The 15,859-nt window shown below is 44.8% G+C and overlaps 2 protein-coding genes across 2 annotated transcripts; both read right to left on the bottom strand.

Annotated features, from left to right (window-relative positions):
• Positions 1-367: 367 nt before the first annotated feature.
• Positions 368-2,593, bottom strand: zgc:112294 (transmembrane protein 17A). The gene is made up of 5 exons (XM_055885980.1): positions 2,304-2,593; positions 1,734-1,837; positions 1,509-1,622; positions 1,028-1,230; positions 368-721 (listed from the first exon to the last, which is right to left on the bottom strand). Exons 1-5 carry the CDS (start codon positions 2,434-2,436, stop codon positions 538-540), a joined length of 738 nt encoding a protein of 245 aa, XP_055741955.1. The 5' UTR covers positions 2,437-2,593; the 3' UTR covers positions 368-537.
• A 561-nt stretch (positions 2,594-3,154) lies between these two features.
• selenoe (selenoprotein e) lies at positions 3,155-5,799 on the bottom strand. Its single transcript, XM_055885979.1, has 4 exons — positions 5,606-5,799; positions 5,321-5,397; positions 4,672-4,750; positions 3,155-3,884 (listed from the first exon to the last, which is right to left on the bottom strand). The coding sequence occupies exons 1-4, from the start codon at positions 5,717-5,719 to the stop codon at positions 3,741-3,743; spliced, it is 414 nt and encodes a 137-aa protein (XP_055741954.1). The 5' UTR covers positions 5,720-5,799; the 3' UTR covers positions 3,155-3,740.
• Positions 5,800-15,859: the final 10,060 nt, after the last annotated feature.

The following is a 15,859-nucleotide window of genomic DNA, read 5'->3' on the forward strand; positions in this document are numbered from 1 at the left end:
CTTCTGACCAGCTCCTGACAGCTCCTGACAGCTTCTGACAGCTTCTGACAGCTCCTGACAGCTCATGACAAGCTACACTTGGATAGACAATCAGAAAGGCTCTCTAACCAGTATCTGTGCAGCATGACAGTTTGTGATTATTCTGCCTTACAAATTGGGACTTTGCCCCACTTTTCAGTTTATTACTAACCCCTCTTATGGCCATTTAGTGCCACCATGTGGTTCTAATATGTTATGGCTATCACTACTACCGGTGTCCAATATATATATATATATTTTACATGTGTTTTATATCTAGAAATGAAAATACAACAATTATAAAACAGTGCATCAACTCATCATTTCATAAAGATCACAAAATACAGCATTATATTTTGGACATCATGGAAGACTTCAAAAGCTTCCTCCCTCTTTATTCACAAGAACTCTCTTCCACATTAAACTATTCACTCCTACGCCTTTAACTCCAGATCATACCCCATCTCCCAGTCCCATCCTTCCCAGTCACAGTGTTCCTGGTTATCTCTCTGTGCTCTGTCAGTGACTGTGAACGTTATTGGTGTGTGGTGGCATGGGCAGAACAGTCCTCCCATAATATGGCATGCCGAAGGCTGGGCTCTTTCCCGTTATGTGGAGGTGGTGATGGTGGAGGTGATGAAGGTTTTCCACCTCCCCAAACTGCCTGAGGTGGAACAGCAAGGTTAACTTCCTGGTCATGGCCCTGAGGGAGAAGAAGAAGAGGAAGAAGCAGAAGAAGAAGGGAGAGAGAGAATAGGAAGATATTACATATCATGACTGTCCCTGAACAGATGCCATGACCATTTAAAGGTAAACTGTTGCTGTCCACGCTCTGCATGAGATTGGTTGATTCCACTGACAGTATAGGTCTACATCAGCGTTCCATAGACACTCCTCTGTGATGGCTCCTATATGGGTCAGGTGATAGAGCATGGCACTAGAAACGCCAAGGTTGTGGGTAAAAGCGTCTGATAAATTGCATACAGTACTATACAGTACATCATCCTACCTGAGGGCGAAGAAGGAAGCCAGGAGCTCTGAGAGGATGAAGAGGAGGTAGATGGAGTGGACGGCCCTCTCCAGAGGGAGGATGATGATGTCCTCGTCAGTCAGGAAGAAGAGTAGAATGGGCAGCTGGAACAGGAAGGAGATCAGCCAGAACCCAGCCAGCTCTGGCACCTGATCAGAGAGGGAGGAACACAGAGAAACAGACTGAAGCGACAGATTGGAAGAGACATAGAGAGAAAGAGACATACACACACAGATGTATGAAGACACACACACACACACACGCACACTCAGAGACTCAGTGGGGCGTCCTAGCCAAGAGTGCGCGCAGTGGGAATGTTTACACACCTACTCACACAGGGTACTTAAACAGGCAGTGTATCAGATCAGATATTCATTGAGTTTGTGGGAGAGGGGGAAGACAGTGAAGGAGAGAGGGGGAGAGGAGAAGCGTTTCCAGAGAGGAAGTTAGATTCAGTTACCTTCTCTTTGAGGTTTCCGATATAGCCCAGATAGAGCCTGGTGATTTCACAGATGGTAAGCAGAACCACTCCAGTCACAAGTAGAGCCTGGTAGTACCCAGGCAGGTAATACAACTATGACAAGAAAGACATATTGTATTATTGATCTGGGTATTCCATACATACTAAATTGAGCGTTGGAAAACCTTGGGGAAACCTCTGTGAAGACAGTAGGGAAAAAGCCACCTTTAGATCCAGCATGAGAACAGCAGAGATCCACCAGCATGGGAAATAGAATATGTTGAAGTACAGGATCATCTGGAGGGGTAGGTGAGACACCAACTCATTGACTGGAATATAAAAACATAAAACAATTTATATTTGAAGTTTAGCATTTTGAATTATACAAATGCTTTCCTGAATATCCAAACTCTCCAAAAATATATCAAATACTTTCCTAAAACAAATCAAAATTCCAAATAATATTTGACACAGGTATTATACAGCATACAGTACTCCCTATATTCTAGAAGGCAACAGGAATTATACAGCATACAGTACTCCCTATATTCTAGAAGGCAGCAGGCATTATACAGCATACAGTACTCCCTATATTCAAGAAGGCAGCAGGCATTATACAGCATACAGTACTCCCTATATTCTAGAAGGCAACAGGCATTATACAGCATACAGTACTCCCTATATTCTAGAAGGCAACAGCCATTATACAGCATACAGTACTCCCTATATTCTAGAAGGCAACAGGCATTATACAGCATACAGTACTCCCTATATTCTAGAAGGCAACAGGCCTACCTGTTTTATCATCCTGGTCCTTGTTGTAGTCACTGCTAAAGTCCCCTGTCCTGTTGTTAGTGAACATGGACCCACCGACAGAGGCCAGGCCCATCCGGAGGTTCTGGGGTATGGGGGAGTAGAACACAGGCATTGTGGCACAATACAACCATGTACCGCTACCACTCTGTGTGTGTCCAGAAAAATTTACGCTATTCTTAAACGAATAGGGGAAAAAATGGTGTATAGAAACAGAAGACAGAGTGTGTGTGTCCCTGATTGAGGACTACAGGGATTAGTCAGTTAACCAGACAGCAGTGTCTGCTAATTAGATTATCAGAGTGGTGGGAGGAGGAAGACAGGGGATTAGCGCCCTTGACAGACCTAGGAGCGTGGCTGTGATCAGTGTCTCTGTATTCACAACGTTATTATTAGGGTTTAATATGTAGGAGTAGAAAGTATGATGGCAATCAGCGGTTTTCAGATGACAAATTTAAAAAAAATAATGAGAAAACTGATAATATACTGAACAAAAATATAAATGCAACATGCAACAATTTCAATGATTTTAGTAAGTTACAGGTGAATAAGCCAGATATGGAGGACTTGGGCTGACGTGGTCAAACAGTTGTGCAGTTGTGAGGCCGGTTGGACGTACTGCTAAATTCTCTAAAACAATGTTGGAGGCGGCTTTTGCTAAAGAAATGAACATTCAATTCTCTGGAAATAGCTCTGGTGGACATTCCTGCAGTCAGCATGTCAATTGCACGCTCCCTCAAAACTTGAGACATCTGTGGCATTGTGGTGTGTGACGAAACTGCAAATTGGCATTTTATTGTCCCCAGCACAAGGTGCATCTGTGTAATGATCATGCTGTTTAATCAGCTTCTTGATATGGCACACTTATCAGGTGGATGGATTATCTTGGCAAAGAAGAAATGCTCGCTAACAAGGGTGTAAACACATTTGAGAGAAATACGTTTTTTTGTGTGCGTATGGAACATTTCAGGGATCTTTTATTTCAGCTCATGAAACATGGGACCAACACTTTACATGTTGCGTTTATATTATTGTTCAGTATACATAACACCATTGAAAAAGTACCCTGTAATAGGTTCAGGATTAATGAAGGTAATCTTTGAAGTCAACATTACCTTTTTGGTACGCTAACTGCTATCATTACCTGCTGAAACTACTGTACAACGTTTTGTTTGGATGGAAGACAGACAGCATATTATACCACAGAGTCAGCATGAGATACATTCTACATAACTTGTTTAAACTTTTATTGACAAATGTATATTTTAAAAGAGACAGTGTGGTAGGCTCTGCTCTGCACAGCTGCACCGAGTCGTTTGTTCTCAAATTAGGGCCTGGCTTATGTTGTGGCCTTGGGACCCCTCTCATCATCTGTGACTGGATGCAGTGACAGAGTCTGGCCACCAGATGTCATTGTGCTCACAACTCGTCCCTGGGGGCTCTCAGGGGAAAGTGTTGAAACTCCTCTGGCACGTCCTCCCCCTTCTGAGATCTCTTGTAGAAACCCAGAGAGTCCAGCAGGCTACTGATCTCATCCACCTTCATCTTCTTCACAGGGACAGTCTGATAAAACACACACAAAATGCTTACATTCAGTACAGGCAAACGACCATGATAACAATAATAACCATGATAACAATAATAACCATGATAACAATAATGACCACATTGACCATAATAACCATAATAACCATATTGATCATGATAACAATAATGACCATGATAACAATAATAACCATGATAACAATAATGACCACAATGACCATGATAACAATAATAACCATGATAACAATAATAACCATGATAACAATAATGACCATAATGATCACATTGACCATAATAACCATAATAACCATAATGACCACAATAACCATAATGACCACAATGACCATAATGATCACATTGACCATAATAACCATAATGACCACAATGACCTTGATAACCATAAAAACAAGAATGACCACAATGACCATGATAACCATAATGACCATAATAACTATAATGACCATAAAAACAATATTAACCATACTGACCATAATAACTATAATGACCATACTGACCATAATAACTATAATGACCATAATAACCATAATGCAACAGGTTCACAAAAGACACAGAGGAGTTATTAACATCACATTCTCTTGAACTGTTTCAGACTACACTGTTATGCTCTTGTTTTTTCCTTGTGTAATGTGTTCTTAAAATTGTTATTTATCCCTCCCTAATCTTGTCAGGCTTGAGTCAAGCTCAGGAAAATAGATGTTATTTCCCCAAGCATTTTGCTGATAATCTTTGTCTGACACGTACAGTAGATGACATGTAACACCTTGAATGGGAATCCATATCTAACCTGAACAACCTCATCCTTATCATCATAGAAGATCAGACGTGGATTCTTCTCCTCTCCTGAATCATATTCCAGGTTGTGACTTCATTAGAAAGGAGGATCAAGGAAAGAACATGTACAGTAGGGCCGATACCCCGAAGACAGATTAAACCCAGTCCTGGACTAAACATCTATTTCAATGAAGATTCTCCATAACGCATTCTCTGATGTTCATTCTATGATTCTCCAGTTTAAGTCCAGGACTAGGCTCAATCTCTGTCTGTAGAATACAAGAACAATCAACTTCTGGATATATTTCCAGTGAGATCAAACATCATTAAACATACTTAAACAATGACACGTGATGGTTTCAAATAACTATGTTTCCCGAAGGCCTGGTTAGACACACTTGTGGTTTGGGGCCAATTCATGCTGGTATAAAACTGGGCTGTCGCTAACAAAAATGGTTTTGTTTATCTGGGAGGTTGTGAGAAAATACAAAAAGGCTTTGTAACCATATGAGGTAATGACAACTCAGTACAGTTCAATGCAGACTTGATCTGACAAGAAGCGATCAGCCTGTTACAAATCTACATAGTAACCACAATAAAATGCTACTGCAATGCCCATAACTCTATTTGAAATCTCCACAGAAACCACAATAGAAGGATACTACAATGCCCATCGCTCCATAAGGAATGTATAGAGCTCAGGCATCTTCTTGATGGCTCATCCAACCACACTTGGAGCCTGAGGGAAAGAGGAACAGACAATGAGCATTCGTCATTTACCACGACCACCATGTCAAATCTGCTTCTCTGCAGTTAGATTAAAGATAGTGTAGCCTTCATGTGTTAACAATAAATACGTGTCCTGCTCCGAAGTATGACGTTTAACCAAGGTAAGTACAGTAATTTCACTAATTGAATCACCACATCGGTTCACATGTAAGACCTACCTTTAGTATGCCCTTGGCTATTACAGGTCTCTCTTCAATAGCTGGGTCTATGACATTGTCTTCCGTCATTCCTGTGGCAGAAAAGGCCAGCGTGAGCAACAAAAAGGTCCACATGTTCAAGCCTAAACCTTGCCTCTTGAGTATTCAGTGGAGTTCTTTCGACAAATGACACAGAAAATTACCTTGGGGTGACACTAGACCCCTATGCTCAGGTTGGACTGAACCAGGATGCAGGGCTGAGGGGGGAGAGGGACGCTTGAATTTTTTCCCCCTATTTTTTGGGGGGGGGATTATACTCAATGACAGACATTATGAGGAATTGTCACAAGATGGGAATAGTACTTGTTCCAATTGCAATGGTTTGGATATAAATAAAGATGTTAATGAACACCATAATCAGGATTGAAACCCCCTGACTAACTCCGCAAAAGGTCCTCTGTCTCTGTAGTGGTCCACGTAACCCTCCAGCACACCTGTGTCCTTATCACCTTTTCCCAGAGCAGGAAAGTGGTGTAAACGCACCTCATGGCACACTGCAGTGCATTTACTACAACTTGTTATACCTATATGTACGACGGTAAAATACATGCTAAACCGTGTACTACAGAGAATAGGGAAGCATAGTTAAACAAAATAGATCGAGAGAACTTTCTCCATTTCCCCACAAATAAATAACATATTAAATGGAATAACAGTAGAACAACAGTATAGCGACACTATGTCAGGTTAAAGTAAATGGTTACATTAAATCAGCATGCCTTTAATCCTAGAAGTTTTCTTAAGATGCAGTCAAATCCCATGACACAACAAAAAAAGACAAGTGTCTTTTCATAGTAAAACCTTTGCTTTGACTCTGTCTAGTATTCAGCAGAATGTACACTAGGTCACCCCTAGGGGGCACTAACAACTGCTTCTTATTTCCTGGCAGAATTTGCGGGTAAAATGTACTTCCAATTCCTAGCCACAGACAATTATGTTTCCAACAAAAATAAACCATGCCGGATTGGAATGCTGAAGCAAAACCATGTATCTTCCTATATTTTCCAGGCTTGGTCCTTAGAACTTGAGGTTCAGTCCCTACACTTGAACCTCAACGTGTGAAAGCGATGATGTGTCAGATGACAGAGCAGTCCCCAATTTAGAAGAGTTTAACAGAGTTTCATCCCCTTGGCTGTGGTTGTATATCCACAGCCCAAACCAAACAGAACAGAACAGGCCCCTTCCAGCACGGCCTCCATTTGGAAAAGAGTTTACAGCTTTGTCTTATAAACCCAGACGTTTCTCCCCATGTACATTTTCCAGACAAAATTGAGCAGCAGAACAATCAAATTACAATTCATTTCATAAAAGAGAAAGAAGGGGAGAGAAAGAGAGAGAGAGAAAGAGAGAGAGAGGAGAAGAAAACAGAGAGAGTAAGGGAATAAGAGAGAGAGAATGAGAGAGCGAAAGAGAGAGCGAAAGAAAGAGAGAGAGAAAGAGAGAAAAAGAGAGAGAGAAAGAGAGAGAGCAAAAGAGAGAGAGAGAGAGGAAAGGTGAGAGAAAAAAAGAGAGAAGATGGGGTGGGGTATCCTTGGCATGCCTCTGTGAGACTAGTACTGTTTATGTGTAGATGCATACCATATGTACTCTCCCTGTGTGTGTGTGTGTGTGTGTGTGTGTGTGTGTGTGTGTGTGTGTGTGTGTGTGTGTGTGTGTGTGTGTGTGTGTGTGTGTGTGTGTGTGTGTGTGTGTGTGTGTGTGTGTGTGTGTGTGTGTGTGTGTGTGTGTGTGTGTGTGTGGTGTGTGTGGTGTGTGTGTAGTGTAAGGCTGCAGTGAGATACAGTAGGTCACATGGTGATTATTAATTCATGTGAAAAGACAGGGAAAGAAATGCAGTTAAGAGTCATACCCAACATACACACACCTCCATTCATATCCTATCATACACAAACCTTTCATATCATGTCATATCCTGTTCCCCATTCAACATACACACACCTCCATTCATATCCTATCATACACAAACCTTTCATATCATGTCATATCCTGTTCCCCGTTCAACATACACACACCTCCATTCATATGATATCATACACAAACATTTCATATCATGTCATATCCTGTTCCCCATTCAACATACACACACCTCCATTCATATCATATCATACACACACCTCCATTCATATCATATCATTCATATCATACCTTATCACCTTTTCCCAGAGCAGGATGCTGGTGAAAATGCAAAACACACACAACGTATGCACACACACACATACCTCCATCTAATATTATATCCTGTTCCCGATTCAACATACACACACCTACAATCATGTCATATAATACACACATCTCCATTTATATCATATCATACACACACCTCCATTCATCTCATATCCTGTTCTCCATTCAACATACACACACCTATATATAATCATGTCATATCCTGTTCCCCATAAAACATACACACACCTCCATTCATATCATATCCTGTTCTCCATTCAACATAACATTTTGCCCAGTGTCAAGCCTAAACAACTTCAGACTAGAGGTCGACCGATTATGATTTTTCAACGCTGATACCGATAGATTATTGGAGGACCAAAAAAAGCCGTTACCGATTAATCCGGCGATTTTTTAAATGTATTTGTAATAATGACAATTACAACAATACTGAATGAACACTTATTTTAACTTAATATAATACATCAATAAAATCTATTTAGCCTCAAATAAAAAATGAAACATGTTCAATTTGGTTTAAATAATGCAAAAACAAAGTGTTGGTGTCACGCCCTGACCGTAGATTGCTTTGTATGTTTCTATTTTTAGTTTGGTCAGGGTGTGATGTGGGTGGGTGTTCTATGTTGTAGGTCTAGGTTTTCTATTTATATGTGTTTGGCCTGGTATGGTTCTCAATCAGAGGCAGCTGTCTATCGTTGTCTCTGATTGAGAGCCATACTTGGGTAGCCTGTTTTCCCACTTTTGTTTGTGGGTGGTTATTTTCTGGTTAGTGTTTGTTGCACCTGTCAGAACTGTTTGTTTCGTTGGTCGTTTTGTTGTTTTTGTTCAAGTATTCATATTGATTAAAATTATTATGGATACGTACCACGCTGCACTTTGGTCCTCCTCTCCTTCAGCCCGCGACGATCGTTACAGAACCACCACTCAACAAAGGACCAAGCAGCGTGGGAACATGGACTCCTGGACATGGGAGGAAATTTTGGACGGCAAAGGACCATGGGCACAGCCGGGAGAGTATCGCCGTCCGAAAAAGGAGCTGGAGGCAGCTAAGGCGGAGCGGCGACGCTATGAGGAGTTGGCTCGAGGAGAAGTGCACGAGAGGCAGCCCCAGAATTTTTTTGGGGGTGGCACACGGGGAGATTGGCAGAGTCAGGTAGGACACCTGAGCTAACTCCCCGTGGAGTTTACCGTGGCGAGCGTCGTACTGATCAGGCACCGTGTTATGCGGTGGAGCGCACGGTGTCTCCAGTACGTGTGCTTAGCCCGGTACGTTACATCGCAGCTCCTCGCATCTGCCGGGCTAGAGCGGGCATCGAGCCAGGAGGGATGATGCCGGCTCAGCGCATCTGGTCTCCAGTGCGTCTCTTCAGTCCGGGTTATCCTTCGCCAGCTTTGCGCACTGTGTTTCCAGTGCGTCTGCACAGCCCAGTGCGTCCTGTGCCTGCGCCCCGCAGGTGCAGGGCCAAAGTCACCATACAGCCAGGACGGGTTGTGCAGGCTTTTTTCTCGAGACCACCAGTGCGCCTCCATGGCCCAGTGTATCCGGTGCCTGTGCTAAGCTCTAACCCTCCTGCATGTCTCCCCAGCCTGGTGAGTCCTGTGCCTTCTCCCAGAGCCAAGCCTCCAGTGATTATCCATGGCAAGAAGCTTCCAGTGATGATCCATGGCACGAAGCCTCCAGTGATGATCCATGGCACGAAGCCTCCAGTGATGATCCATGGCAAGAAGCCTCCAGTGATGATCCATGGCACGAAGCCTCCAGTGATGATCCATGGCAAGAAGCTTCCAGTGATGATCCATGGCAAGAAGCCTCCAGTGGTGATCCATGGCACGAAGCCTCCAGTGGTGATCCATGGCACGAAGCCTCCAGTGATGATCCATGGCACGAGGCCTCCAGTGATGATCCATGGCAAGAAACCTCCAGTGATGATACATGGCAAGAAGCCTCCAGTGATGATCCATGGCAAGAAGCCTCCAGTGATGATCCATGACAAGAAGCCTCCAGTGATGATACATGGCAAGAAGCCTCCAGTGATGATCCATGGCACGAAGCCTCCTGAAATGATCCATGGCACGAAGCTTCCAGTGAGGATCCATGGCACGAAGCCGCCAGTGAGGATCCATGGCACGAAACCTCCAGTGAGGAGTTATGGCACGAGGCCTCCAATGAAGGACGCTAGTCCGGAGCCTCCAGCGTCACCCTCTAGTCCGGAGCCTCCAGCGTCGCCCTCTAGTCCAGAGCCTCCAGCATCGCCCTCTAGTCCGGAGCCTCCAGCGACACCCTCTAGTCCGGAGCCTCCAGCGACGCCCTCTAGTCCGGAGCCTCCAGCGAAGGGCTTCAGTCAGGAGCAGCCAGAGTCTCCTCCTGTCTGGAGCAGCCAGAGTCTCCCTCCTGTCCGGAGCAACCAGAGTCTCCCTCCTGTCCGGGGCCCGCTGCGAGGGTCCCCGGTCCGGGGTCGGCGGTAAGGGTCCGCGCTCCAGAGGCGCCACCTAAGTGGGCCAAGACTAAGGTGGGGCGGGGTCCACGTCCCGCACCAGAGCCGTTGATTTTGTTCGTGTATTCATATTGATTAAAAGTATTATGGATACGTACCACGCTGCACTTTGGTCCTCCTCTCCTTCAGCCCGCGACAATCGTTACAGTTGGAGAAGAAAGTAAAAGTGCAATATGTGCCATGTAAGAAAGCTAACGTTTAAGTTCCTTGCTCAGAACATGAGAACATATAAAAGCTGGTGGTTCCTTCCTCTTGAAGCTAGGGGCAGACTTTTTATGTTTGGAAAAACGTTCCCATTGTAAGCTGCCTATTTCTCAGGTCCAGATGCTAGAATATGCATATAATTGACAGAGTGGGATAGAAAACACTCTAACGTTTCCAAAACTGTCAAAATATTGTCTGTGAGTATAACAGAAGTGATTTTGCAGGCCAAAACCTGAGAAACTCCAACCTGGAAGTGACTTCTATTTTGAAAAATCCCTGTTCCATTGCCTGCCTATCCTCCATTTTTAAAGGGATATCAACCAGATTCCTTTTCCTGTTGCTTCCTCAGGGTGTTGACAGAATTTTTAAGACATAGTTTCAAGCTTTTATTTTGAAAAATCAGCGAGATTTATTAAAACAATATCCCTACATTAGTTGATGCGTTCGACACTGTTTGCTCGATATTTTGTTTCTCTCCAGTATTGAATAGTTTACAGTCCGGTTGAAATATTATCGTTTATTGATGTTAAAAACAACCTGAGGATTGATTATTAAAAACATTTGACATGTTTCTAAGAACTTTACGGATACTCTTTGGAATTTTCGTCAAGCCTTGATGACCTGTCTAAGGCTGCGGAATACTGAACATATCGCGCCAAACAAATGGAGGTTTTTGAATATAAAAATAATCTTTATCGAACAAAAGGAACATTTATTGTGTAACTGGGATTCTCATGAGTGCAAACATCCAAAGATCATCAAAGGTAAGCGATTAATTTTATTGCTTTTCTGGCTTTCGTGACCAATCTACACTGCTGCTAGGTGTTCTTAATGTTTTGCCAAGTGATCGATAATCTCACAAATGCTTGGATTGCTTTCGCTGTAAAGCATATTTTCAAAATCTGACACGAAAGGTGGATTAACAACAAGCTAAAAATGTGTTTTGTTATATTGCACTTGTGATTTCATGAATATATATATTTTTTGCAATTTTCTTTTTCATTTGGCGCTCTGCAATTTAGCAGTTGTTGATGAAAATGATCCCGCTAAAGGGATACGTGCGTCAAGAAGTTTTAACATGAGTCTTCCATATTCCCAGGTAAGAAGTTGTAGTTTGTAGTTATTATAGGAATTATAGGACTATTTCTCTCTATACGATTTGTATTTCATATACCTTTGACTATTGGATGTTCTTATAGGCACTTTAGTATTGCCAGTGTAACAGTATAGCTTCCATTCCTCTCCTCGCCGCTACCTGGCCTCGAACCAGGAACACATCAACAACAGCCACCCTCGAAGCAGCGTTACCCATGCAGAGCAAGGGGAACAACTACTCCAAGTCTCAGAGCGAGTGATGTTTGAAACGCTATTAGCGCTCACCCCGCTAACTAGCTAGCCATTTCACATCGGTTACACCAGCCTAATCTCGGGAGTTGATAGGCTTGAAGTCATAAACAGAGCAATGCTTGAAGCATTGCGAAGAGTTGCTGTCAAAATGCACGAAAGTGCTGTTTGAATGAATGCTTACGAGCCTGCTGGTGTCTACCATCGCTCAGTCAGACTGCTCTATCAAATCATAGACTTAATTACAACATAATAACACACAGAAATACGAGCCTTAGGTCATTAATATGGTCGAATCCGGAAACTATCATCTCGAAAACAAAACGTTTATTCTTTCAGTGAAATACGGAACCGTTCCGTATTTTATCTAACGGGTGGCATCCATAAGTCTAAATATTCCTGTTACATTGCACAATCTTCAATGTTATGTCATATGTTATGTTCGCAATGAGCCAGGTGTCCCAAACTGTTGCATATACTCTGACTCTGTGTGCAATGAACGCAAGAGAAGTGACACAATTTCACCTGGTTAATATTGCCTGCTAACCTGGATTTCTTTTCGCTAAATATGAAGGTTTAAAAATATATACTTCTGTGTATTGATATTAAGAAAGGCATTGATGTTTAAATAAAGGTGTAAAAAATAAAGAACTAAAAATATTTAAAAAATCGGCAGAATCTGCGTTCAAAATTACCGATTTCCGATTGTTACAAAAACTTGAAATCGGCCCTAATTAATCGGCCATTCCGATTAATCGGTCGACCTCTACTTCAGACTGTATGCCCCTATATGCGGCAAATCACCATCAGTTTTGTCAAATCATCTCAGAGTATCGCACCGTAAACAAATATAGTATACTTATTTAGGACCACAGGTATGTCCTTAGTACCAGGGACAACCCATGGGCCCTAGTGCTGGATTTAACAAGTATATTAAAGCAAAAGAACATAAAGCAGAATCAAACATCCACCTCAATAAGACTCTTCCCTACCTCCTTCCTATGATGTCAGTGTGAGTATAATAACCTCCCAGCACGCCGTCCTGTACACCGTGCATAATGTTGGAAACCAAACTGAAGGCCCTGTCTCTCTCTCTGTGTGTGTGTGTACTGTATATGTTTGTGTGGGTCCATCCTGTCTCCTGCCTTAGATTCCTCACACTCAGCAGTCATCGGGGCTTGTTATGCAGACACTAATGTGGCACTGTGGCGGTTGGGAAGCTTTCCCTACAGTAACAGGGGTTGTGTGTTTGATCCTGTCTGGACCCTCAGGGCTGCAGGGGGAACTAAGGCATCCCGCCCTCCATGTCTCTGTCTGTCTGGACCCTCAGGGCTGCAGGGGGAACTAAGGCATCCATCCCTCCCTCCATGTCTCTGTCTGTCTGGACCCTCAGGGCTGCAGGGGGAACTAAGGCCTCCCTCCCTCCATGTCTCTGTCTGTCTGGACCCTCAGGGCTGCAGGGGGAACTGAGGCATCCCTCCCTCCATGTCTCTGTATGTCTGAACCCTCAGGGCTGCAGGGGGAACTAAGGCCTCCCTCCCTCCGTGTCTCTGTCTGTCTGGACCCTCAGGGCTGCAGGGGGAACTAAGGCATCCCGCCCTCCATGTCTCTGTCTGTCTGGACCCTCAGGGCTGAAGGGGGAACTAAGGCCTCCCTCCCTCCATGTCTCTGTCTGTCTGGACCCTCAGGGCTGAAGGGGGAACTAAGGCCTCCCTCCCTCCATGTCTCTGTCTGTCTGGACCCTCAGGGCTGCAGGGGGAACTAAGGCCTCCCTCCCTCCATGTCTCTGTCTGTCTGGACCCTCAGGGCTGCAGGGGGAACTAAGGCCTCCCTCCCTCCATGTCTCTGTCTGTCTGGACCCTCAGGGCTGCAGGGGGAACTGAGGCATCCCTCCCTCCATGTCTCTGTATGTCTGAACCCTCAGGGCTGCAGGGGGAACTAAGGCCTCCCTCCCTCCGTGTCTCTGTCTGTCTGGACCCTCAGGGCTGCAGGGGGAACTAAGGCATCCCGCCCTCCATGTCTCTGTCTGTCTGGACCCTCAGGGCTGAAGGGGGAACTAAGGCCTCCCTCCCTCCATGTCTCTGTCTGTCTGGACCCTCAGGGCTGAAGGGGGAACTAAGGCCTCCCTCCCTCCATGTCTCTGTCTGTCTGGACCCTCAGGGCTGCAGGGGGAACTAAGGCCTCCCTCCCTCCATGTCTCTGTCTGTCTGGACCCTCAGGGCTGCAGGGGGAACTAAGACATCCCGCCCTCCATGTCTCTGTCTGTCTGGACCCTCAGGGCTGCAGGGGGAACTAAGGCCTCCCTCCCTCCATGTCTCTGTCTGTCTGGACCCTCAGGGCTGCAGGGGGAACTAAGACATCCCGCCCTCCATGTCTCTGTCTGTCTGGACCCTCAGGGCTGCAGGGGGAACTAAGGCATCCCTCCCTCCATGTCTCTGTCTGTCTGCCTGTAAACCGGTAAAACATTGTAGTGGTAGGCTGGTAAGGGTAGGTCATGAAACAGGGTTTCACACCGGGGGGGGGGGAGGAACTAGTTATTAGTCTCCACAGCTACACAAAAGGTCGCGAGTACACTGGGGAGACTATGGGGGGATTGACATCATGGCGGATGCGGAAGCTTTGTGATGATCGATGTCCTGTCCAGCCACTGACCATGTCAGAGAGGCTATGGGACAGATTTCCACTGCCCCTCTCTGATATCAGGCTGCTAACGGAAAACATGTGGCTGTGTGTGTGTGCTAAATACATGGTTGGGACACACACACACACACGCACCAGCCAGGTCGCTCAAGATCCACAACGACATTCAATGTCGGTCCAGGAAAGCAGCACATTGGGAGATGACTTCCACCAGGTACAACAGTGAGTGCTATTTACTACCAAGTAGTCTTGGGTTTAGCCGCAAACTCATGATCAATCCTAATGCTAGGGACACATTTTTTATGTTTTGGTTTTAACCCTATCCTAAACCTTAACCCTTAACTTAACCATTCGGAATTAATGCCTAAACACACACACACATATACAAAGCAGTGACTCACGGTGTTCCAGCCATGAGAGTCAGACTGCCATTATGAAACCCTGGAGTCTCCAAAGCAGTGACTCACCCTCCTTGTGTTCCAATCAGAGAGTCAGACGGCCATTATTAAACCCTGGAGTCTCAGGCAGAACACTGGGAGGGCAGACAGAGAGCTGTTTCGTCTCAGGCAGAACACTGGGAGGGCAGACAGAGAGCTGTTTCGTCTCAGGCAGAACACTGGGAGGGCAGACAGAGAGCTGTTTCGTCTCAGGCAGAACACTGGGAGGGCAGACAGAGAGCTGTTTCGTCTCAGGCAGAACACTGGGAGGGCAGACAGAGAGCTGTTTCGTCTCAGGCAGAACACTGGGAGGGCAGACAGAGAGCTGTTTCGTCTCAGGCAGAACACTGGGAGGGCAGACAGAGAGCTGTTTCGTCTCAGGCAGAACACTGGGAGGGCAGATGGAGAGCTGTATCGCCTCAGCAAATTAAGCCTGGATATAGAGGGTATGAATAACCATGACTTGGCTGGAAAGGGAGAGAGGGAGAGAATGATAAGGCAAGATGGATCTAGTTAGAGAAGGGGACAGCTTGAGAGGGGAAACCCTGACATACGTTTTAGTAACAATTCCTAGCACAGAAAAGAGTTCAAAGAATGGTTGCATCTCGTACATGTACAATGTACACAAGGTGTTCAACCGCTTCAGGCTTAAGTGTAAGTATTAGAATGCTTTGATTAGATTTACTCTAGGACCATTGTTTCAGTGAATAAAAATATACACTGATGCTCTGAATCGTTTCCCTTCTCCCGGTTTTGGACAGAAGAGAGCTGAATCTTGTGATCCTTTTGGAGCATAGTGAGGCTTTTTACTCAAAAGCTCTAGGCCTAACTCTGGAATATGTGAAAACTGAAACATGGCTAGAGACACACTGTTCAGCCTCCTCTACATACAGTAGATAGTGGATGAGGGT

The sequence above is a fragment of the Salvelinus fontinalis genome, chromosome 28 (genome assembly GCF_029448725.1).
Source record: "Salvelinus fontinalis isolate EN_2023a chromosome 28, ASM2944872v1, whole genome shotgun sequence".
NCBI lineage: Eukaryota > Metazoa > Chordata > Actinopteri > Salmoniformes > Salmonidae > Salvelinus > Salvelinus fontinalis.